This window comes from Manduca sexta, chromosome 26, assembly GCF_014839805.1.
Source record: "Manduca sexta isolate Smith_Timp_Sample1 chromosome 26, JHU_Msex_v1.0, whole genome shotgun sequence".
NCBI lineage: Eukaryota > Metazoa > Arthropoda > Insecta > Lepidoptera > Sphingidae > Manduca > Manduca sexta.
The window spans coordinates 14,260,762-14,284,200 of NC_051140.1; the positions used below are offsets into that span (position 1 = coordinate 14,260,762).

The following is a 23,439-nucleotide window of genomic DNA, read 5'->3' on the forward strand; positions in this document are numbered from 1 at the left end:
ACGAGCACGTTCATGATTTTCTAGTGCTAGTATCATTTTACACTTTGCTCAACATCATACCTACCTATAATTTTTGTAAACATACTATTAAAGTACCTATGATATAATAAGATAAGAGTACAGGGTGCCTATCAATGGCGAAGGGTGAAATTTATCAAAAGGTAACCCGATAAAATATTGCCTTAGTTAACATATCGCGGCCAATTAAGGCAAACGTAAATAAACCTAAAAGGGAACCCTTCGCTTCGCCATTGGTGCCTTTCTAATTTATAAATAAATAATTGTTTTAGGTACTTATTCATTAGTATCAACGATTTTATTCTCGTACACGTAAGCTTTATTTTGTTAGTCTTTTCTTAGACGGACAGAGACGAAATGTTCCAGTTAATATCGGCCCTAAAAGCATGAGCAAAGTTCACGCATTTTCCTCCGCGACCTATTTTAGTTCGGACGTAAAAGCTAAACTATCGGTTTGACGAAGATAGATCACGTGTTAAAAATATATACAGATGACGTGCAGATTACCTAACAATACTTTTAAAAATTCTTTCGATTATTTTATACAACATATTGATGAATCCACAGTATAATATTCGATAATGACCCCGTTGATTAAAGAAAGTATTTTAAGCATTCTTGTAAAACACTGTATCAGACTTGATACTATTCTAACATAATATTAACTCGAAGCTTGTCACACCCAGTATTCATTAGATAAGTGACAAAACTTTGTCTAAATTTAAAAATTATTTTGTAGACTGTGTAATTTGTAATTGTGTATTAAAAAACGATTGACTGCTGTATAGAAAGACTTCTAGGTTATAGAAGATTATAATTGGACGTAGATCAAAATATAGACCTTGCAGACTAGAACTAATTCTTTTTGCGTATCTACTCCCAATTGTATTTCATATAAGCACTTTAAAAAGCAACATTGTTTAATAGCGGCTAGACTGACAATACTAAAATTTGTTTCCGACAACGCCAGTCATATCAGTAATCGCCATTCCTGCTAGTAGATATTATAACATGACGTATTCATGCATCATTAAACTGTGCGGTGTTTATTTACGTTATGAGTAATTTACTATCACGGCACGAGTAATGAAGGAAGCGGTCGAGTAGTAAACATAGGAAACAAAAATAATATTTTTGTTAGAAGATTCATACAATTATATAAAAAATAAATTATAATACGGAATGCCAAATTTATAATTAAACATGGTTAATTAAAAGTAAGCTAGTACCTACTTCGTTTAGTTAGATTTTCAGCTGTATACTTAAATAAATTACCTAAATGATCAGTGACGGATTCGGATTATGTTTTCCTTGGTTATCAAAGGAGAATTTCAAATTGGATTGGGTCGTTGGGTACTGTGGCCTTTAAAACTTTTTATTATTTATCCAAATTATAGGTATAACTAAAATATATCACTGGCAGCTCTATCTGCTTTATTCAAAATTGTTGGACTATCATACCTTTAAGGTCTGGCTGAAGAGTCCAAACCCTGAACCTACGAAGCGACGACGCGACGCAACGGCTCGTGCAAGTGCTTTTTTTGGGTGACTAGCTAAGCATATGCCGATAGTCTGACGTGAGTCAGCTATTTTAATGAAAAGGGACTTTTGGGCGAGCGATTTATCAATTCTCAACCCTTGTTTTAAAGACCATATTGAGTAGTGAGTACCCCTGCAGGAAAGGGCCCCGATTCAGGACGGTCGCTGAAGTACAAAGGCTTATCAGACCTTGTATTTATGCGAAATCCAAAAGTATTTTAAAAACATCAGGACGTTTAGTAAATTTCCCATAGACCTTAAGGAAACTGTATTTAATTACTTACCTATTAAGAAGGCACCTAGTACCTACCTAGGTATAGGTATAGGTAGAATAAACATAGTGTTGGTGTAACAAAATAAGCCAGTATCTATTGCACTAAAATTTAAGTTGCTCTTCTTCGGCATAAACGTTTTAAATGCGTGTTCCTGTCCGGACGAAATTCAAAACACAAGTTCATAGAATAGGATCACGACTAATCATCGCAATAATATTTAATTCAACCACAAAGTTTTAAATAAAACTGCAAAGAAAGGCATGTATAAAAAATGCGTAAAATCGGAATACATAATGTGAAATTAATATCAAACATTTTACATGAAAGTACTAAGTAAGTACACTATATTATTTACATGTATAATAAATATTTTCTATTTAAACTTTTAAAAAAATATATTACATGTTAGTAATAAAAACAAATATATAGGCTTCTTGTAATAATAAGTGGGTCAATTTTGATTAATAAACTAGAGGCTTTTAATTAAAGGCCTAACAAAAATTATACATCTATCCATTTTTGGTCATTTAGTCTCAATTTATCGTACTTACCTAGTTTGTTACGTATACGAAAGTGCGCAATTTGATTGCAACTGAGTAGGTAAATAGATATTTACTTATGTATAATTTAGAACTAATTTCTCGAACATTTTTTAACGTGGTCAGTATTATGAAGTAGAATTAGAACATCATAATATTAATGTTTAATAATTTTATTTTTTGCTAAATAATCTAGTTTTGCGCATAGAGACTCAAAATCGGCATTTTTAGTATGAAAATAAAAACAAATTTTAATAAACTGGAAGCTATAATTAATTGGAAGGCGGAATAAAATTAATTTGATGAATGTAGCTACTTACCTCCAAAAACACTTCACACCACAGGTATTATTCCAAAAATCGTATTCGTTCACGTAGTTTTTTTCAGGAAAATTATTGTGATTCAACTGGCAAAATGGATATGAAATTTTATCTGAATTTAAAAATTTCAATCGATTTACGTAAGAAAAAACAGGTTCAATAAAAAGACACTACTGTACACCACTCACAACTCCGTTTGATTGATAAACAAAACTTGTCTCTCATTTCTCGCGGCGCGCGCATGTTCAATAATGTTGCTATTATAAAAAATATGTAGCTACTATTTTTATGATCTGCGAAAAAAGAAAAAATTATATAAATATTTTTAATTCATACATATTCAAAAGGTTCCGAGCAAAAGGTAACAAAATTTTTCAAAAACAAATATATCTAAATATGTAGTATTATTCCTACACAGCTGGTAACAACTAACAAGTCACCGATTTATGACATTTTACGTCTGACATTTCTTGACATTACGTACGTTGGTTGGTTGCCGATTACCAGGGTTCCGAATTTTATTTTCCACCCATTATAGATCGTAATAGACATTAGGAATGGGCTACAAATTTTTGAAACTCGCCTCCGCTTCCTTTAGGGTAAGCTTCATTACTCTTCATTTTTAAAACATTCCTTCATTACAAGCCGAAAAATCTGTCAATTGTTATGCAATGGCCTGTATAAATATAAAAAACTTATAGCTGAAAAAAAGCGTGACATTACTGAAATAAGAATTTAATAAATCCGATATTATCTACTGTTTAGATACAAATATCCATGTCATAAAATGCATATTATCATAGGCATTTACTAACCTGCAATGACCTTCAAACATGTGACCGTCAGGCGAATTCCAATTTCTTATCTCTGCTGTATCAAACCAGTGATTTGTGTGATTTATTCCATAATCAAATTTTAATCTTATTGACATCGTAGAGCTAATCTTCGACATACAACAAAAGAAACAAGATGACTTGGAAATGCTTTCATTAAACAATTAGGTATAATAGAAGGGAACTATTAGAACTTTAATTTGTTTTTGGTTCTAGAGTGGAGGTGTACGTATTGTGTCAAGACAATACTCCACAACACATGATGCAGACCTTGTGGTTATTGGAGCGGGCCCTGGTGGTTATGTGGCAGCCATTAAAGCCGCACAACTTGGCATGAAGGTTGGTTATTATTTTTTTTCTGATCATATCATTTATATAAATGTTTTTATTTAAATATTTTTTTTGTTGCAAACTATATTGACTAATAATTCAAACATATTTAGAATATCATAACTAGCTAAATTCACAACAGATATGCTATATGCTTATGTTTTTCTTTTTAATGCTGTTACAAGAAAACTATGTATGCCTATCATAAACCTTATGAACAAAAATGTAATTGCATTTTTCTCTGAATAATGTTTAAAATTTAGACATGTTTTGATAAGTATCTCATAAATTATTATTTGACTCTGGTAAGTCATAGTAATTTTATTCTTGCTACTAATAATGAATGTTTTTAAAGTAATCCTAAAATAGCAACTATGCTGATAATATTATAAATAATACCAAAGTTTACCTCAAAATATTCCAAGAACAATGGACATAATACTATAGTTAAATTTTAAGTAGATATGGAATGATTTTTTTTTATAATTTTTCATATACTATAATATATTTATGTAGCAAAATGAAAGGTTTTGAAGAACTCGTCATGACAATCAATAGAATTGTATTAATAATCTTGATAACATTATGGCAGCTAGCATGCAGTATTGAAACATAATGTAATGTTTCTCATAGGTGGTGTCTGTGGAAAAGGAACCATCCCTGGGTGGAACATGTCTAAATGTTGGTTGCATCCCATCAAAAGCCCTCCTCCACAACACACATTTGTACCACATGGCCAAGCATGACTTCAAACACCGTGGCATAGAAACTGGTGAAGTCAAATTCAACTTCAAAGCCATGATGGACTATAAAGTTAATGCAGTGAAAGCCCTCACTGGGGGTATTGCTATGCTGTTCCAGAAAAACAAGGTATCAATCATGTAAATTATATTTATTTGTATACATATAAAAAAAATCATGGCAATATTATAGAATTAAATTGTTTTTACCATTAGCTCCAGAAAAGGTATATTAACTTATTTCATAACATGATTAAGGGATGATGTAATGTCATACAATAGATATAGGACTACATAATGCAGCTTTTACATTCCTTAATGGTATTCATTGTATGAGCTACCTAACATGGCCATACTAAACATCCTGAATATTATATAGTGGAAAATTGGTCTAAGTTAACTTTAAAAATATTTCAGGTGAAACTTGTTCGTGGAGCAGGTACAATTGTTGCACCCAACAAAGTTGAAGTGAAGGGTGAAAAGGGTGTGGAGACTGTGAACACTAAAAACATTCTTATTGCTACTGGCTCGGAAGTAACACCTTTCCCCGGTGTCACGGTTAGTAAGTGACTTTAATATGTATAATTTGGTTATTATTCAATCATATGATTGACCATGGTTTTTACAGGTATTTAAAAATATCTAAATTAAATATTTGTTACCACATAAATACTGTGAAGTAATTAATTTATGGTCTATAGTCCATTTATAATAAAGGATAAAAAACTGCAGAAATTAATGCAGTTTGAAAATTTTAAGCATGAAGTATAACTTTTATCTTTAAAGGGTTCGGAAGAGATGCAATTAGAGTAGTCTAATACTTCGACACTTTACTACACAGATAAGTTTTTCAATCGAAAAACACAAATTTATATTGCTCAAATTGAGAATCAATCCCAGAATCTACTTTAAAACCCACAGATTGCCAGAAACTATTATATTACTGTTACTAATGATGCAATTATAAAAGTGATTACATTTCTAATTATTTTGATTTTAAAAATGATGTGAGTTCAATATGTAAAATTAAGAAACTTCCTTTCCAAATACATTCATTTATTTATATATCATACAGCATGGATATTTTCGAAAAAAAACAAGTTTTTGTGCCGCCCTGCCTACTTTTTACAGATTTAAGCAAGGCTTGTTAAAGTAATTTGAAATAAACTAGTTCATTGAAAAGTAAACTTTGTATATCTCAGCTATATAGGTTAAAGGTGTCAAAGGCCAATTATTCGTAATAGATTCTACTACATCAATGATGATTAAATTAGGTCAATATTTTGTTTATAGTTTGATGAAAAGCAAATCATAACATCAACTGGTGCTCTGTCTTTGGAATCTGTGCCAAAGAAAATGTTGGTGATTGGTGCGGGAGTCATCGGACTTGAGTTAGGATCTGTTTACCAGCGGCTCGGTGCTGATGTTACTGCCATTGAGTTCCTTGGTTCCATTGGAGGTGAGGAAATTAATGTGACACATCACACAATAAAATAAAAATATGATTTAAAAATTTATGATAAACATGTAATTGGGTCATATTCTATTTAGTTTCTGCCCTAACAAGGATTTGTAATACATTAATATTATAAAAGTATTGTTTTATATGTAATTCGCATATGTCGTGTCACAATGGGTATAAAATTTTACAATCTATTTTACTTGAAATATGCAGTATTATAATATAGAATTTATCACTTTCTACAAATATGAAAATTAGAGAAAGACTTATAAAAACAAATATTCTTCTGTAATTATATTTTATCAGAGTAGAGCAGATAGCCTATACATCACAAACAAGATAATGAAAAAATATAAGTTAAGATAAAGAAATTAAATATATTTTAGACTACCAAAAGGCTGTTTACCTGTATAAATAGTGCTACTTGCTTATAATATATTTGATATGAATAAGATAACATATAAATATAGAACATATTATTTTTTATATGCAATGTATTCACAAATTTTTCTTTTGTCTAAAATAACAATATGTTTGTGTTTTTTATTTTTTTTATTCTAGGTATTGGCATTGATGGCGAAGTAGCAAAGACCCTACAAAAGATCTTAGCCAAACAGGGAATGAAATTCAAACTTGAGACCAAAGTGTTGGGTGTTAAGAAGGAAGGGAGCACAGTGAAAGTGGAAGTCGAGGGAGCCAAGGGTGGTAACAAGGAAACTGTAAGTATCATCATGATAAATGTAATATGACTCAAATTCTCGTGCATTATCTGTAGATTATGTTGCATGAGTACTTGATGATAATATTAATAATCAACATACTATTTGAGGGTATGCTTACAATATAATCAACCTATTAAACTGCCAAAACCACAATTCTTGTGCATCAAAACTATCGCAAATATTTAGGAATCAATAGCATTATAATAAATTGTAATCCTGATATAAATGAGCAAATGTTTTCCCCAGATGGACTGTGATGTTGTCCTGATTTCGATTGGTCGTCGCCCCTACACTAAGGACTTGGGGTTGGACAAGGTCGGCATCGCTCTGGATGACCGCGGTCGCGTCCCGGTCAACAACAAATTCCAGACCACTGTGCCCGGGTATGATAGTTTTACTTGAATTTAAGATGACTGCAGTCCACACACCTGTTGTGTTACAAATAAGATCCACAAGAGTCTGGAACAATTTGCCTTGCGTGTAGAAATGAGCCCTATAGCAGTGCAGCAAAATCCATACACTGTGGGTTTTGTATATCCAATGCATTTACAGCTTTTGTGTGAATCCAATGCTTGTAGCGGTTATTTTCGCACGACTGGAGTGTGGTCTGCGAATGAAAGGTATTATTTTGGCGCCGCAATGAAAGCGGGTACAGATTCCCTTGTTTATTTAGCACTAGAATATGAGTAAAGCAAATAAAACAATTTCACTATTGGCAAATAAAAGTATTAAGTAACTAATTTAACTGTCATAGTAAATATATTATTTATTTATAGATAATCATGTTCTTTGTTACAGAATTTACGCTATTGGTGACGTCATCCACGGGCCCATGTTGGCACACAAAGCCGAGGACGAAGGTATTGTGTGCGTCGAAGGTATCAAGGTAAATATTGATAAAAGATTACATTATAATACTTTACACATCTTTTTGAATACTATTGTCTAAGCAAGATTATATTTATTGAAGGTCGGACAATTGTGTCTATCATTACTTAAGATTGCCTTTTTTTTTTTCAGGGTATGCCAGTTCATTTCAATTACGATGCCATTCCATCAGTCATCTACACATCACCTGAAGTTGGCTGGGTTGGCAAAACGGAGGAAGATCTTAAAAAAGAGGTTAGTTTCATTCGCAATTTCGCTCTTGTTGTAACATCGGAATAAACGAATAAATGGAAAGTTACAATAACCGACAGACTTTTTTATGAAAATAAAATTTTGACCATCTGTTATTAGACTTACAGAAAAGGTGCATTGTACTTAGTTTCCTTATGTCCCAATTCATACAACAAAAAAATAATGTTTACAGGGCAAAGCGTACAAAGTGGGCAAATTCCCATTCTTAGCCAACTCCAGAGCAAAGACCAACGGCGAACCCGACGGTTTCGTGAAGGTTTTGTCTGACAAGGCGACTGATGTCATTCTAGGAACCCACATTATTGGCCCCGTAAGTAGAATTCATACAGATAAGTAAAAAGATTTTACTTCTGTTTCTCGTTTACCATTTTTTAAGACTGCGAAGATCATGCAAGCATTAGTCGAAAAAAAATGTACCCACGATTCTTTTGATCATTAATGAAAAAAAAAAATCAATTTTTTAAATATGGATTTTATGATAGTTCACAATAATTTTGGACTTTTTGAAAACTATCTGGCAATTGATACAATTACATTAGTTACTTCTCAAATTTAAAATACATGATTTAACCTCTTGGTGAATGACAGGGCGGTGGCGAGCTGATCAACGAAGCTGTGTTGGCCCAGGAGTACGGCGCCGCGGCCGAGGACGTCGCGAGAGTGTGCCACGCGCATCCTGTGAGTAACGGTACGCACAACCTAACCAACGAAATTACTGATCTTTTCCTACTAACTCCATTCTTTATTTCACAGACATGTGCCGAGGCGCTTCGTGAGGCTAACCTGGCGGCATACTGCGGCAAACCGATAAACTTCTAATTTAAACGTAACGTTAGAAATACAAAAAAAAAACTTAAACCCACTGAAACATCAGGGTGTAAGCTAGGCTATCGTTCGTCCTCTCTAAGGAATCTTGTACGAATCTAATAAGAATGATTCGGGTAAAGAAATTTAGCCGTTTCACCATCAATGTAAATCTTCGTTATAAAGTGTAATTGAGAAGTTTCGTGTCGAACGTATAAACGCATTATTTATTGAGATCTATGTACCGCAATTTTATGTGATAATTTATTGTTGCTGTATTTATTTATAAAATGATTATATCACAATATTCATTCCTTGTTCTGTTCCGAGAACATACCCATAAATTTTTCCTGCATTTACTTGAAGTAAATGTTATGTACATTGGTGTATTTATTTTACTTTTGTAAATAACTTACAAAAATACCTACCATTTAGTGTAAAGAGTAGTTTGCTTTAATGCTTTTGGGAAAACTAATGACACTCATGCGAACTTTTTATTATTTATTAAATAAAGCATTGATTTAGCACAATGCATTCTAATGCACCAAGGTAGAAAAAAACAATAGTATATAAATGACAGTCATAGATAAAATCTCTACAATGTGACTAGAAAAATAACGGCGACTGATCGTAATCGCCAACAAGTATGGGTGTAGTTACGTTTTGTGACTTACAATATTTAAATAGATATATTCTACAATTTGTCAAGAGTGGGTAAGCTACAATAGTAAATATCTCACAACTTTTCTCATAGTGGCACATAAATATTTCCAGCTCTACAAAACAACAATAAAAATTAAAATATAATTTTAGAGTAAACAGGTAAATCGCGAGAAGTAAAATAAAAATTTATAATTAAAACTGCTTATTATTTATAGTAATAGTAAATGACCCCATGATACCCTATTGAAGCTCGAATACTATAACGCTACATAAATACTTGAGAGGAATAAATATTTAAGAGTCCGATAATATTTTCCTACATTGAATGTTAAATTAAAGCAAAATATTCTTCTTCAAATTAAGCTCTGCTGAATGACAAGTAATATATAAAATAACAACGGGTATCGAAGAATGCCTCAAACGATTGAGGGACTGTAATAAGTATATAACGTAATATTACGAATACAAAACTAATAAACAGTGTGCAGAAATCCTAGTTACATCTAAGAGTAAGTTAGAAATATTCTGTCTTCCAATGTGATGGTCACCAGAGAAGCGTTAATGTACTCTGCATTTACTTCGACAAAAACTAAATCCAAAAGCCATCCCATTAATAAAGCTATATCTAAAAAATATTGGGGCAAGATTCGTTTAATGGATAAGACATATAATTTGTTACACAAACGAAGAGCTTAACACCTGTATAGTCCGATATTGCGCAACATGAGTCGCCTTGAAGGTTAAAGGATGCTTTGCCTCACATTCAACCCCATGTATCTAAAACTTGGCTGCACATATTCAAGTAAAACTTAGACGACAAGATTTCACTGTACTGAGTACAGTCATTTGAGTATAAAACTGCACCTGCCATAGTCGTTGGATTTGATTCCATGTATTTACGTAATACGCGTTCAAGTTCTGAGATACTCAAGTTGTTTTCCACGTAAAAGTCCTTCGCTATGCGGAAACAAGCCTCCCATAAGTCCGCGTTAACAGGAAAAACCTCTACGCATTTGTCAGTAATATTAGCTGCCCTTACTGACATGTCTTCTTCCATTTCATAAGTATTATATTTTTGTGTGATTTGCCTTTTTATGTACCGCATTTCGTCACAACAACACGCCAATTTTTGATATATAGCAGGGTCAATTGGCGGATATGGTTCTTCATTTAGAATAGTCAAGGAAATTTCTTTAATCCTCTTAGCCATAGTGGACCTGATTAATATTTTCTTAACATCCGCATCTGCTGCTGCTTCTTTTTCTGTCTTTTCATCGTTTTGGGTGACATTGTGTATCGAATAAAAACAATCTTGCGCAACTTCACATTTTAAATTTTCTAACAGTAACCTTAAGCATTCCGAATAACAATTATTATGATAAGCTAGTTTAGCTGCCATATTGAGATTCCCGTTCACGTTTTGGTCGCTTATCCAAGTTTTTAAGAGAATTAGGACATCGTCTGCCCATGATGTGTTGGTAAAGTCCTTAAAGGACGTCAGCGGATTTAACTGCGGTTCTATGGGCTTCCTTTGCAAGTCATCTGTATCAAAAGGGAACATGATATCGACTCTGTCAATAGGTTGAAACATGAACTTGTTGTTGTTGCGATTCGCTGGTATCTTGATTATACGCTTCGTAGTTTTCATCATTATAATCCTATTACCGCCTTTATCCCATTCCAATACCCCCTAAAAAAAATTACAAGATTAATGTAAAGTAATCAACAAGAATTTTACAATCTACGAGGATATATTGTTATTTCTTACCTGCATATGAGTATTTCCAGTTGTATATATCCGACCGTCATCATCGATGTAAATAGTAAAGTCGCCGCCGCAAGCGACAAGTGCTTTGGTTTTAAATTGTTTATTTTCAACTTCTGGTGTTTTAGAGTTGGTATTTTTTACTGTGTCTGGCTGAATGTCTGTGCGGATTTTTATCTCTGTCGGGGCCTGCACCTGCTTACGATCTCCGGTGCCTGATACAATGTAAACGAATTAATGATGTAGTAAAATAATGAACCTAAATATATAAAGTCAAGATATATTTTTACTCACCTAGTTGTCCATCGAAATTTAAACCCCAACCGTAGAGTGTTCCGAAATTATTCATTATGAAAGAGTGATGCCAGCCTGCTGCCAACTGTAAAGGCGAATAAAATGTTAGGGATTGAATTAACAAAAGGTCAGTTCTGAGTTTTGCGTTTCCTCCTTATTTATTACACTGCATAGGTTATAGAATATTTAAGGTGATCCATCCTTGATCCATCAAGACTAGTACAAATGTAGGAAAGCCTGTAATTAATTACCTGAACAATATCGCCTCTAATATGAGTGAGATCAAGTTGATGTGGAAGTAGATGCACATCTTGCGGTACTTCAGGCGCCGTGGGTGAGGTGGGGCTGGCGGGTGTGGCGGGTGTGGCGGGGGCGGCGGGGGTGGCGGGGGACGAGGCGCGCCGCGCCGCCGCCGCGCGCACCTGCTGCGGGCTCGCGCCCCACGTCCACACCTGACCCTTGCTCGTCAGCGCCAGCTGAAACAAACACCTGTGCTCGAGTACACAGAAGGCTAATAATACAATGTTACCAGACTAATCGAGGATAAGTTGTCAGTTGTAAAGTAAAACTCACATTTAACATCGTTAATTAAATGTTTGGGTTTCCAATAATCACACCCAAGAGAAAAGCGGTCTGTTTTCTATGAGACGATGGTGGTGGTACATTTAATCCCATAAATGACTAACGTTGTGGAAGTATCCGGCGGCGATGTGCGTGACGGGGTCGCGGGCGGGCAGCAGCACGCGCACGGGCGCGGAGGCCTTGCGCGGCGCGGCGCCGAGCTGCCCGAAGGCGCCGCTGCCGAAGGCTTCCACACCTCGCCGCTGCGCACCAGCACCAGCGAGTGGCACGCGCCGCACGACACGCGCACCACCTGCACACAGTACACCATGCCGATACACCGTTACACCACTGCCGACTGATCCTACACTCCGTACTTCAGCTATATTTCGACAATCATTATTCTATACTTATACAACTACAATTACGTGTAACCAGCATAAATGCGAAATTTGTACAACCAAAATAACCAAATAGTCAGCGAATCAGTTCAATTTGTAATGACTTATTTAGAATACTTACTTTTCTACCCAAAAGCTTAGTGACAAGTTGTGGGACGCTGTGATCATCAATGGTGCCCAAACCTAACTGACCATGAACTCCCCATCTAAAATCAAACGTATAAAATGTAAATTCGTAGGTACTTCGCATATTATGCAGAACATAATATTATAAATGTACACCAATCATTATTTGTGATATGAAAGCATAGCTATTTCCAACAAAAATCACTTGGGAATTGTATTGTTATAAGCAGGTATTCATTTAATCATCATATTACACGAAATTGTTGCGAAGTTAGTACACGGTGATTTATACACGAAGCGATTATTAAAGAATGTAATCATATTCAAGTAGATATTATTAAAAAATTATATTCTATAAACGTAAAAAACTTAACCACCTTAGTCGATACTAGTGACCCCGCTCCCTAACCCTGCACTTACGTCACTGATTTATTACTGTAATAAATAGATCATGTTTATTATTAGCCAAATGGTACTTGGCGGCGCGCAACATATCGCCCAAAATGTAGTAAAATTTATTGTGCAACGACCCGGAACTTATTTTTATAGCACTATCTATCTATAGTGCATAAGTACCTATGCACATCATTAGCCGCATAATTTGGCATCGAGCACTTACAACTGTGCACCACCGTCAATAATATCTGTCATACAACAACACGGGTGTCGTGATGGAAAGCAATCAATCTCTCACAACCATGTAAAATACTACTGGCATCATAAACGCATTGCCGTTATTTAAAATGGGGACTTGTTCTTTCTTTTTTTTTTTATTTAATTCGACTGTCACTAGTCGGGTATAATGAATACATCAAGGCTATAACAACCGTTAATTATAATAAATGCTTGAGCCTAATTGGGTTGGGAATAGTGTCGAGATGAAAGTCCACAGCTTCAAAACCCAAAGTACACAGGTTTAAATTTTCGAAGTTATACATTTAAATTATTTAATTATTGTTTGCTTTAACGGTGAAGGAAAATATCGTGAAGAAACCTACATACGATACTACCCGAGAATTCTCCATAAGAATTTTGTAGGTATATGAAGTCTACCAACCAATCTGCATTAGGCCAGCGTGGTGAATTTGCGGCCTAAACGCTCTCAGTAGTAGAAGAGGCATGGGCTCAGCAGTGGTCAGTATATAAAACAGAGTACCCCCAAGTGTAAAGTCGGCCGCCGACGTCGATGGCGGCGGAGTGGTAGTGGCCGGCGGCGACGGCGCAGAGCGGCGCGGTCCAGTGCGTGGCGACGTGCAGCAGCGCGCCCGCCGCCGCGCCCGCGCCCGCGCCCGGCGCGCGAGCCACGTCGCAGCGCCAGCCGCCCCACGCCGCGCCCACGCCCAGCTGCCCGAACATGTTGTCCCCCGCCGCGTATATCTGCAACCAACAACTGTTTCAGCACTTCAAACTAGCTGACGCTGGCGGCGACACTCACATGAATGATTTGTTTCAGTCTGAAAGTTCCATTGTGTACACATCCAAAGTAAAAGATAATCTATTAACCAAATTTTATCCGAATCTATTCATCGGTTTATATGTTTGCTTGTCACAAGTGTAAACGTTAAAACATACATTCTGTATTATAATATTAGTAAGATATACAAGCTGTTACAAAAAGTTGGTATTCCAAAGAATACTATTTTAAGTTAGAGTGAATGGTAAATTAAAAATTAACATATTTAGAGTATTTAAACAATAATTATTATACGTTATGGGATTTTAACGTTGTAATATGAATATTAAAATATTATAGTAAATTTTTACTCGTTTACCAACTAACTATATTAAATGTACCGTAATGGTACCGACTGAGAATATTATATATAAACCAATATAACAATAAATTCTTACCCCATTTTCTGTCAAGACAAGCGTATGGTGTCTACCGCAGGCCACGTCAAGGACTCTACCTATCAACTCAGTATTAACAGGAGTGTTTGTGTTCATAATTTTAGCGTTCCCTTCGTCGGCCACGGCCCAGTGCGCCAGCCCACAGCTTAGAGCACGTCTCGGTACGAACTGATTTTTCCATGTCTCTGGCACTTGTGTCACTTCTAAATGTATTTCTGGACATGGTTCCCGAGCTTCCACCGCACATGCGACTTTAGTGAATGTCGATATTAAGTTCAACATTCTTGTTGTCTGAAAAAGAGTTTAAATATTCGTACGATGTAATAACATCAGAACATACGTCATATTTTATGCACCAGTCAAATAAGACAAAGCTGAATTGGCTAAAAAGTAATCGATACATTGTAAAGATTAAGAAGAATCTAATAAAAGATACATACATAAATCGTAGTGATTCCTTGTTTCATATCTCGCATTAACGGTCTCAATTGGTCTTGTAGCGGATTTAGCCATAAACACAACCGCTGTAATAATAATAAAACACTTTATTAAAGCAACATGTGATAATTAAATACATTTGCTATAAAATTTTAATAACTTACCTTTAAAATTATTGTATCAAATTGATCACATTTATCAGTAATATAATCAAACAACCACTGTCCATTTTCTTCTAAAAGTAATGGAACCAGACATTGGTACGTTAGGAGAATATTCAGTGCTCCGCGACATATATCTTTTCTTGACTTAATGGCAATTAGAAGCAAGTTAGGGTGCCCACGCTGAATACTAAATGCTGGTACTAACTCCCAAAGACCAATAGCAGCAGCAAACGATGTTAGCTCTTGAAGTTCAACTGTATTCAGCATTGTGAACTTTATGCTCCTGAAATAAAAAACATTATTGGAAAAATCAAAAAATAAATAAATAAAGGAGCGTAATTTACAAAAGCCATACTTGTCAAACTTTTTATCTTCACGCATTCTCATTTGGATAAGAAATGCCAATAGTTTTATGGTGACCGCCGTATTGCCGAGGCTGCCTAAATTGCTTGTCGGTTTGTAATGCGTTATTTCTTGTATACGTCCAAATACACCTAAACGCGCAACCCAACCATCTGATGGACTCTGTAAGAATAGAAAAAAGCAATAAACTCGGCGTATTTTGTCTCTAATTTTTTTTTATATAGAATATCGTTAATTTGTTATAAATAAATAATCTACTTACGTAATTGGCTTATTTCAGACCGTAACGTGCTTTACTTATAATTTTTAATCTAACTAAAGAAAAATGACTAACCTGAGACAAAGAGAACAAGTACTGCGCCGGCGCGACATTCCCTCTAGACATGAGCATGTCGGCCGCAGCACGTAGCAGCGGGCCCACCGGCGCGCCCATCCCTGCCGCAGACTGCTCCGCACCGGTACACCCGCGCATTATCAATCCCACCAGCCACTCACATGGCTCGCACCTGAAAAATATTATATTTTATTTTATGACTCGTTATTAGACATAAATCATTTTTTTACGATCGTTTTATCTCCTTAAAATATAAAAACAAATCAATTGGACTACTAAACACCAATATAATTATATTAAAAGTGACAACAACACATGTTTAAGGTAATATAAACATGCTTAAACTTACATAGTGCTCAATACATAAGCCCCATGTGTTGTGACAATAAGACATGGTTCTAGGCTAAAGCGAGGGATTTGCAAATCACACATAAACGTAGGTTGTTGCCATCCTGTGATTGCGGGCGGAGGCTCTTTTGTTGACATCAGATGAGCTTGGATGATATCACCAATCAATTCTGCTGACCACAACAGTGTGAAATCTCTTTTAGTGCCCAATAAACCTTCACCCTGTAAAGAAACACAAACACAACATTAAATAACAGATATTATTCCAAGTATAGTAAAACTATTTCTGATTTGTCTTAATATGATGTTGGTTATATTGCTTTACATTATTTTCTGTTTCAATATGAACTAATATTGTTTACACTAGAAATTGTACATTTCAAGAGTTTTAAAAGGGAAGAATATATTTGCGTTATAACGAACAACCTATTATGATAGATCAGGCAAAGTTTTTACTATCATTAGATTTCCATACCTAGCAGTACTCAGTTTATTATGACCATCACTGCAACTTAATTTTAATTTATTACTGAAATTTACTTTAGTAATTTATTATAAGTTTGTAAGCTTTCCTTATATAAGTATTTATTAAAATATAATCTTACATTAAAATCCATTTTAAAAAATGATTTAATTGCCACTCTATATATTATGTACTAGCTTTTGCCCGCGGCTCCGCCCGCGTTATAAAGTTTTTCAGGCTAAAGTTTTCCGTTATAAAAGTAGTAGTTTCCCGGGAGCCTTTGTTCTTCCCAGGGTCTCAAACTGTTTCCATACCAAATTTCATCTTAATACGTTGGGTAGTTTTTGAGTTTAACACGTTCAGGCAGACAGATGCAGCAGGGGACTTTGTTTTATAATATATATTTTTAGAACTTTTTAAGAGGAACAATCCCGTCATACATCATTGTTGCATAACTTTAACCGTTTACGCAGCGCACGCAACGGAAGCTCTCAAAGCTAATAATTTTTCAGCGTTTTTGCAACATGTTTCATTACTGCTCCGCTCCTATTAGTCATAGCGTGATGATATATAGCCTATAGCACTCCGGGATCAAAGGGCTATCCAACACAAAAATATTTTTTCAGTTCAAACCGGTAGTTCCTGAGATTAGCCATTACTGCTCCGCTCCTATTGGCCATAGCGTGATGATATATAGCCTATAGCGCTCCACAAACAAAGGGCTATCCAACACAAAAGATTTTTTCAGTTTGGACCGGTAGTTCCTGAGATTAGCCATTACTGCTCCCGCTCCCTATTGGGTATAGCGTGATGATATATAGCCTATAGTACTCCACGAACAAAGGGCTATCCAGCGCGAAAAGAATTTTTCAGTTTGGACCGCTAGTTCCTGAGATTAGCCATTACTGCTCTGCTCCTATTGGATATAGCGTGATGATATATAGCCTATAGCACTCCACGAACAAAGGGCTATCCAACGCAAAAAGAATTTTTCAGTTTGGACCGGTAGTTCCTGAGATTAGCGCGTTCAAACAAACAAACAAACAAACAAACTCTTCAGCTTTATATAATAGTATAGATTAAGTTGGGTTTTATACAATATGGTGGAGCATTTTTTAACATAATATACAGAATAAAATAAATGGTTGGGTAAAATATTATATTATAACATTGTACACATTTCCATTTACTATATGTCTTACCTGAATAATTGAAAAACATGAACTATGAATTTCCAATTCATTTTTTCTTAATAAATAAATTATTCTTTGGGACCAAAGACCTTGAATATATTGACCATCTTTTTTTATTTTAGGCCTAAGAGTCCTCGAAGGTGTATCTTCTTCTGGGCTTTCCAGCTATAAAAAAAATCATAGACATTTTGAACAATATAGATTTTTTTTATCAGTGATTTATTTTCTTTTATATGTTTTAAACTAGTATTCACAAGTATAGTAATGCTAACTGATATAAAAGCCAATAAATGCTTATTGAATAAAACTTACAATCATTGTCCCTTCATTAAGCTCAAATGCTGTCAGGAAATGTCTCCCATTCACATACTGTGCTGTAAGAGCCCAATTATTAGATCCCTGGCGGAACATAGGTAAGTAATCTGTAGGTTTCAGCACATATTCCACTGTTTGAGCCTTGTTGTCATCTACAAATAAAATAAAACTTAAATGTTTATTTAACTAGTTAAAAAATATACAATTATATAATTGTATATATTTAACATATATTATATAAGTACTATGTATTTTTGTCTTATATCACTTAGGGTTAGCCTAAATCAAAACAAACATATTTAAATAAAATGTGTGAAATATAATATATTAGTGCTACTATTTCCTTAATATTACAAAAGAAAACTGTTTATAATATGCAATATTAATAAATGAGATCAAAAAACTTTATATACTTTTTTAAATCCTACCTTTTGATCCACCCTGTATCAATAAAGTTATTTTATCCTTAGACAACTGTCTTATATAAGACATGAAGCTGTCCTTTTTGTCTTTGTCATTTTGTGCTCTTGTCTGTTGAAGCCAGTTGTAACCAAAAGACCGATGCTCTAATACAAGCTTCCAATGATGACATTTGGTGCTGGAAACCTATAATTTAAAACGGCAGTTGGCAACCATGTAGCATGTAGGGACTTCATGGTGACAAAATGAAGTAAAGGTGTTGATGGCAGCATGAGGCCAACCACCCACACTACCATCCATCCCAAGAGTTATACAATATAATTGACAAAAGTAAAAGTGCACTTATGTCAAGCAGCCTTCAACTGCCTGCCAGCGGTCCCCCAATGGGCCCCTATTAGTCACTTATATGAAAGGCAGGGGATACTGTGGTAGAATTCTATAAACACTCCCAAAATGCAGGACAAACTCCTGGAATATAGTTTGTGATCTCTAAATTAACAAAACAAAAATAATAACTTACCAAAAGAGTCAATAAATCAAGCGAATCATCATAGCATATTTGCAAATCTGTTATAACTCCTGCAACTTTACATTCACCCACAATAGATTGGGACTCCAAAGAATAGAATGTAATAGCACCAGTCTGTAATTATATTAAATTCTTAATAAAATATACTAATATATTAATATGTAATTATGTAAAAAACTTCAAACTTACTTTAGATCCAATAATGACTACATTTTCTGACTCTTTAGTCAGCCAAAACACAACTGAAGTTGCCTCTGCAATACTGCCAAGTGGTAGCACAGTAACACTTGACAGTGACCATTTGTGGTCAAATGCATTTTGCGGAACGAACAGCGGCAAGAATGGCACCAATAGCACTTTCTGCTCGCTTATCATAAGAACCCAAGTACCGCTAGGCTCGAAGCACATACAGTATATAGGATTATCCAAAAAATCCCAATCATAATTTTTTTTCGGCTCTACCGGTTTGTGGATTGATATAAATAAATATAAGCTCTTTGCCACTTGAAAATGCAAAAAACTTTTTTAAGCCGACTTCATAGAAACTATATGTAGCTACATCTATTTGAACCAGCACATCTAGTTTAAACAAACCAGAAAAGTCTAAGGGATCTCCGTGTACAAGAGACATTTTGTTAATTTTGGTAGTTGGCCACAAATAACTTGAATAGCAATTAAATTTTGACCATTATAATAATATTATTACACTTGGGATGTTTTTTTTTATCTCCAACTATATGTAAAACACTCAGTTGTGACTGGAACTTCGAAGATATTATACATTAAGAATACGTTTTACTTAATAGAAATTAACAGTTTATGGTTTTAATCCCTTCTATTTTAATTAAACGTAAATTGCATCATATAAATCTGTAAAGCGCAATAGCAATGACACTCACTGAGTCGCTTAGATAGACTGACATTTTCGATTGTCCATCTGACAACTGAGAAGGGCAACTGACGGTTTAGGATGAATATGACAGATTATAGATGCCAAAGTGACGGCTAAGTGCCAGATGACGATTTTAGGCTAGATTTATACATTCGGAAATGCATGTTAAGTTCGAAAACGGAATTCAGAATGACAAATACAATATAATGGGGTTGACAACGGACAAATGACGCTAGTAAAGCTCATTTCTAAATTTAGACTCTTTTTAAGTCGAAAGCAATAGATATAAGAAGTTGTCATGACTGGCAATCACAAACATATTGATTTATTTTTTCTGGAGGCGAATTAGTTAGATCTCTCTGCCTTTGTCTGAAAAAAATAATTTGGCGAGCGTCCTGACCGAAGACCCGGAATTCATTTCGTCACACTCAGTTAATAAGTACTTTAAGGGCTAATACGTGGATGAATACAACTTTTACTAAGATTTCAATTAGAATGTAAAATACCTAACTAAATACTTACTTCACAAAACTCGTAATTTACTCATTTCATATTTTGTTTTGTTATATTTCTAGTATCATTTTCTTTCTATATTGTATTCATTTTTAAATTAAATAAAAGCGGACGTGAAAGTAAAACAAATATTTTTTTATTTTATATCAGTTATGAATTTAGATCTGTTTCGTAAATCTATTTTTTCCCAGGTAATCTATCTTCCTAGTTTCTAGTCTAGTAGAAAAGTAGCCACATTTCTATTTTTTTAGAAAAATGAGAGGCTAGCACCTTTGTGCTATGAGGCTACACTATTCATATTAATTTCAATTCATATTAACATTTACATTCGATAAGATATTCCATCTTCTATCTGAAAACCCGGAATTTTCTACACAACTCGTAAATAAAAACTAGCTGTCTATTTTGTAAACGTCATCAAAACCACACATATCAATATTTAAGAATATGTATGAGAACATGCAGAATACTTTTTTGTAGGGTATTGCATATCTATACTGTTTGAAAATGATTGGACAAGCATCCATTGTTCAGAATCTGAATTTCAAATCCTAAATTCGGAATTATGTACTATTTGTATAAGCTAGACCTTATATTCCATTCCATAGATTTTAATTTTCAAAGACAATACGGATATTTGACATAAATAAACAAAGCGCGCACAAGGGCGCAATATTTAATTTTATTGCGCAAAATCAAATATAATATTGCACATTATTCTTGTCTTGGCGCAAATATATCGTTATAATTTTGTGCAGTATAACATTGATATCCCAAGTAATTGTTTTAGCGAACGTTTTTTATAAACTTAATTGAAAACTCTTTCAGAACCTTTCAGAAGTTGTATTAGACAGCTACAATGTTTGCGTTTCGTCGTATTCCGTTCAAGCACAGTGTAACTTTCAAGCAACAATGTCGAAATGAGTCTATATTTCATCGCGGTGTTCAATATTTTTTTAAGAAAAATCTATTGCTTACGAATAGTCTAACCTCTGGAGGGTTTTTGGCCATTGGCGATTTGATACAACAAGAAATTGAATTTCAATCAAAAATTTTACCTGAAAGATATGATTGGCTCAGAGCAGGTAATGTTTTTTTAATATATAATGCACCATATAAATCATGAAACTGCAATATATTGCAGTTCTATGTGTCTATAATATTATTCTTATTTCAGCTCGTATGTTTATAGTGGGCACATTAATGGGTCCTATGCACCATTATTATTATATTTATTTAGATAAAATATTGCCCAAGGCAAACTTCAAAACTATATTCACAAAAATACTATGTGATCAAGCAGTTGTATCTCCACTTACTATAGTGTGTTTTTTCTATGGAATGGGAATACTTGAGAATAAATCTTTAGAGGACAGCAAGGATGAACTTGTAAAGAAATTTAAATATGTGTACTTGGTATGTAGCATAATCTATATTTCCCACTTAACCTTCAAAATTAATTTATTATTCTGTTAAGTCCTTTTAAACCATACATTTATTTTCAGATTTTTAAAATTAAATTTGTATTCAATTCCTCTTTTGTCCTATTTTATTGAATAATTGACAATATGATGAGGTCTTTGCTTAAAATAGGGATATTAATAGGGGTTTGGATTGATATTGTTTTTTGTATTTACTTAACTATTTAGCTATGTGAAAATTAGCAAGCTGAAAACAATCACAAAATAATTTAGTTATATCCTACATACTTATATTCAGTGGGGAATATTCTTGTCTCTTACAAGAAAAAATTATTCAGAATATGACATCACTATCTTTGTCTCTATGTAATTTTTGTTATTATTGGTATTGCTATTTTCCAACCCACTTTTATCTAAACTAATAATATTTAAATGCAATATAAAATAATATTTTTTTTATAAGTCAAATTGTAAGAATTTTTCTTTCTTTTTCAGGGTGACTGCTTGTATTGGCCACCAGTACAATTCTTAAACTTTTACTACTTACCCACGCATTACAGAGTCTTATACATTAATTTAGCAACAATGATATTTAATATATTCCTATCATTTATGAAACATTTTGATCAACATTAAACATCTGTGACCTTTTAACTTATTACAATGATATAAAACTATTTTTTGGATTTCAATGTGTCTGATCTAACATTTGTGTAAACACAAGAAATCATTATGCAAACTAATTACAATGTACATACATAAAGTATTCTTAAAGTATTTGTAATTAAAGATATTATAGACAAGGTTATTTTTGTATATATTTTATGTTTGTGAGAGTTTATAGAAAATAATTATTCATGTCTGGCTTAGTGCCTATTAAATATAAAAACAAGTAGGTGCTAATTTTTTCCAAAAAAAATATTATTAAGTACTTATATGAATTCCCAAGTTTGCTGCATATGCCCAGTGTTTCAGGCACTTCAATAAATAATCCCAAACTCAATCTTCAAACTGATTCTGAAAATGAACCAATCAAAATAACTCCTTTGTAAACATGTCAAAAATATTTTTCCTGATTCGTATGAGCTGGATAAAAAAAATCGATTGGGATTGTTTATTGCAAATGGCGGTTAATAAAAATGACATCTACTTGTCTTATTGTTGCAATTCTACAAGATGCAAGTTGATATGGAGGATGAGAAAAGTATGAATTGTAAAGTCGAGAGCACATGTTCCTCCACCACTTCCCCTCTCCCGCTTTAATAATGATATAGAGCAGAACGTAATTTACCCTACGGAAAATTAGGAATGGAATATGTGAATTCATTAGAGTTTCGACGTATAGGAATGATCGATCAAGAAAGTTAAGTCAAGTCAAAAGCTTAGGTCTTTGGTTGGTTACATTTGGCAACTTTTTTAGAATCTATGGGATAGGGGGAGAGCGGGGGCAGCTACCTTTCCCTTGGCGACGTAATCTTAAGTTTTTTTTAGTAAATACAGAAATAAACGTATAATTAAACAAACAATGTTTCATATCCACTATGACATTTAATTACATAGGATATTAAACCATAAACAGACTGTGTTTTATTAAATTACTGTAGCATCATTACAAAAGTATACAAAAATGTATACCTATTGCTTTTATCTTGCCATGGACATT

The 23,439-nt window shown here is 34.0% G+C and overlaps 3 protein-coding genes across 4 annotated transcripts in view; 2 read left to right on the forward strand and 1 right to left on the reverse strand.

Annotated features, from left to right (window-relative positions):
• Positions 1-3,135: 3,135 nt before the first annotated feature.
• LOC115441058 (dihydrolipoyl dehydrogenase-like) overlaps positions 3,136-23,439 on the forward strand; it is a 46,039-nt gene continuing 25,735 nt past the window's right edge. The window contains exons 1-12 of one of the 2 annotated variants that reach the window (XM_030165646.2): positions 3,136-3,290; positions 3,741-3,863; positions 4,488-4,724; positions 5,012-5,152; positions 5,888-6,053; positions 6,618-6,775; positions 7,025-7,161; positions 7,577-7,664; positions 7,799-7,900; positions 8,091-8,228; positions 8,507-8,596; positions 8,672-9,249. In XM_030165646.2, the coding sequence (XP_030021506.1) occupies positions 3,249-3,290; positions 3,741-3,863; positions 4,488-4,724; positions 5,012-5,152; positions 5,888-6,053; positions 6,618-6,775; positions 7,025-7,161; positions 7,577-7,664; positions 7,799-7,900; positions 8,091-8,228; positions 8,507-8,596; positions 8,672-8,737 (1,488 nt within the window). In that variant the 5' untranslated portion in view covers positions 3,136-3,248 and the 3' untranslated portion in view covers positions 8,738-9,249. Of the gene's footprint in view, positions 3,291-3,740; positions 3,864-4,487; positions 4,725-5,011; positions 5,153-5,887; positions 6,054-6,617; positions 6,776-7,024; positions 7,162-7,576; positions 7,665-7,798; positions 7,901-8,090; positions 8,229-8,506; positions 8,597-8,671; positions 9,250-23,439 lie in introns of those variants that run through there. The other variant, XM_037443543.1, reaches the window with a different exon arrangement.
• On the reverse strand, positions 9,211-19,902 carry LOC119190773. Its single transcript, XM_037443542.1, is given in 20 exon segments — positions 9,211-11,075; positions 11,154-11,365; positions 11,445-11,529; positions 11,696-11,920; positions 12,131-12,253; positions 12,256-12,318; positions 12,528-12,612; positions 13,689-13,909; positions 14,384-14,674; positions 14,824-14,907; positions 14,986-15,268; positions 15,341-15,510; positions 15,683-15,854; positions 16,032-16,252; positions 17,696-17,851; positions 17,999-18,153; positions 18,430-18,607; positions 18,942-19,064; positions 19,140-19,400; positions 19,402-19,902. Coding segments are annotated over 20 exon segments (4,215 nt in total). The 5' UTR covers positions 19,582-19,902; the 3' UTR covers positions 9,211-10,148.
• LOC115441088 (mpv17-like protein 2) lies at positions 20,998-22,453 on the forward strand. The gene is made up of 3 exons (XM_030165687.2): positions 20,998-21,440; positions 21,533-21,771; positions 22,272-22,453. Exons 1-3 carry the CDS (start codon positions 21,215-21,217, stop codon positions 22,410-22,412), a joined length of 606 nt encoding a protein of 201 aa, XP_030021547.2. The 5' UTR covers positions 20,998-21,214; the 3' UTR covers positions 22,413-22,453.

Coding starts and splice junctions, on each gene's coding strand:
- LOC115441088 (XM_030165687.2), top strand. CDS start 21,215: ATGTTTGCGTTTCGTCGTATTCCGTTCAAGCACAGTGTAACTTTCAAG. Junction 21,441..21,532: donor ATATGATTGGCTCAGAGCAG/GTAATGTTTTTT, acceptor TTCTTATTTCAG/CTCGTATGTTTATAGTGGGC. Junction 21,772..22,271: donor AATTTAAATATGTGTACTTG/GTATGTAGCATA, acceptor TTTCTTTTTCAG/GGTGACTGCTTGTATTGGCC.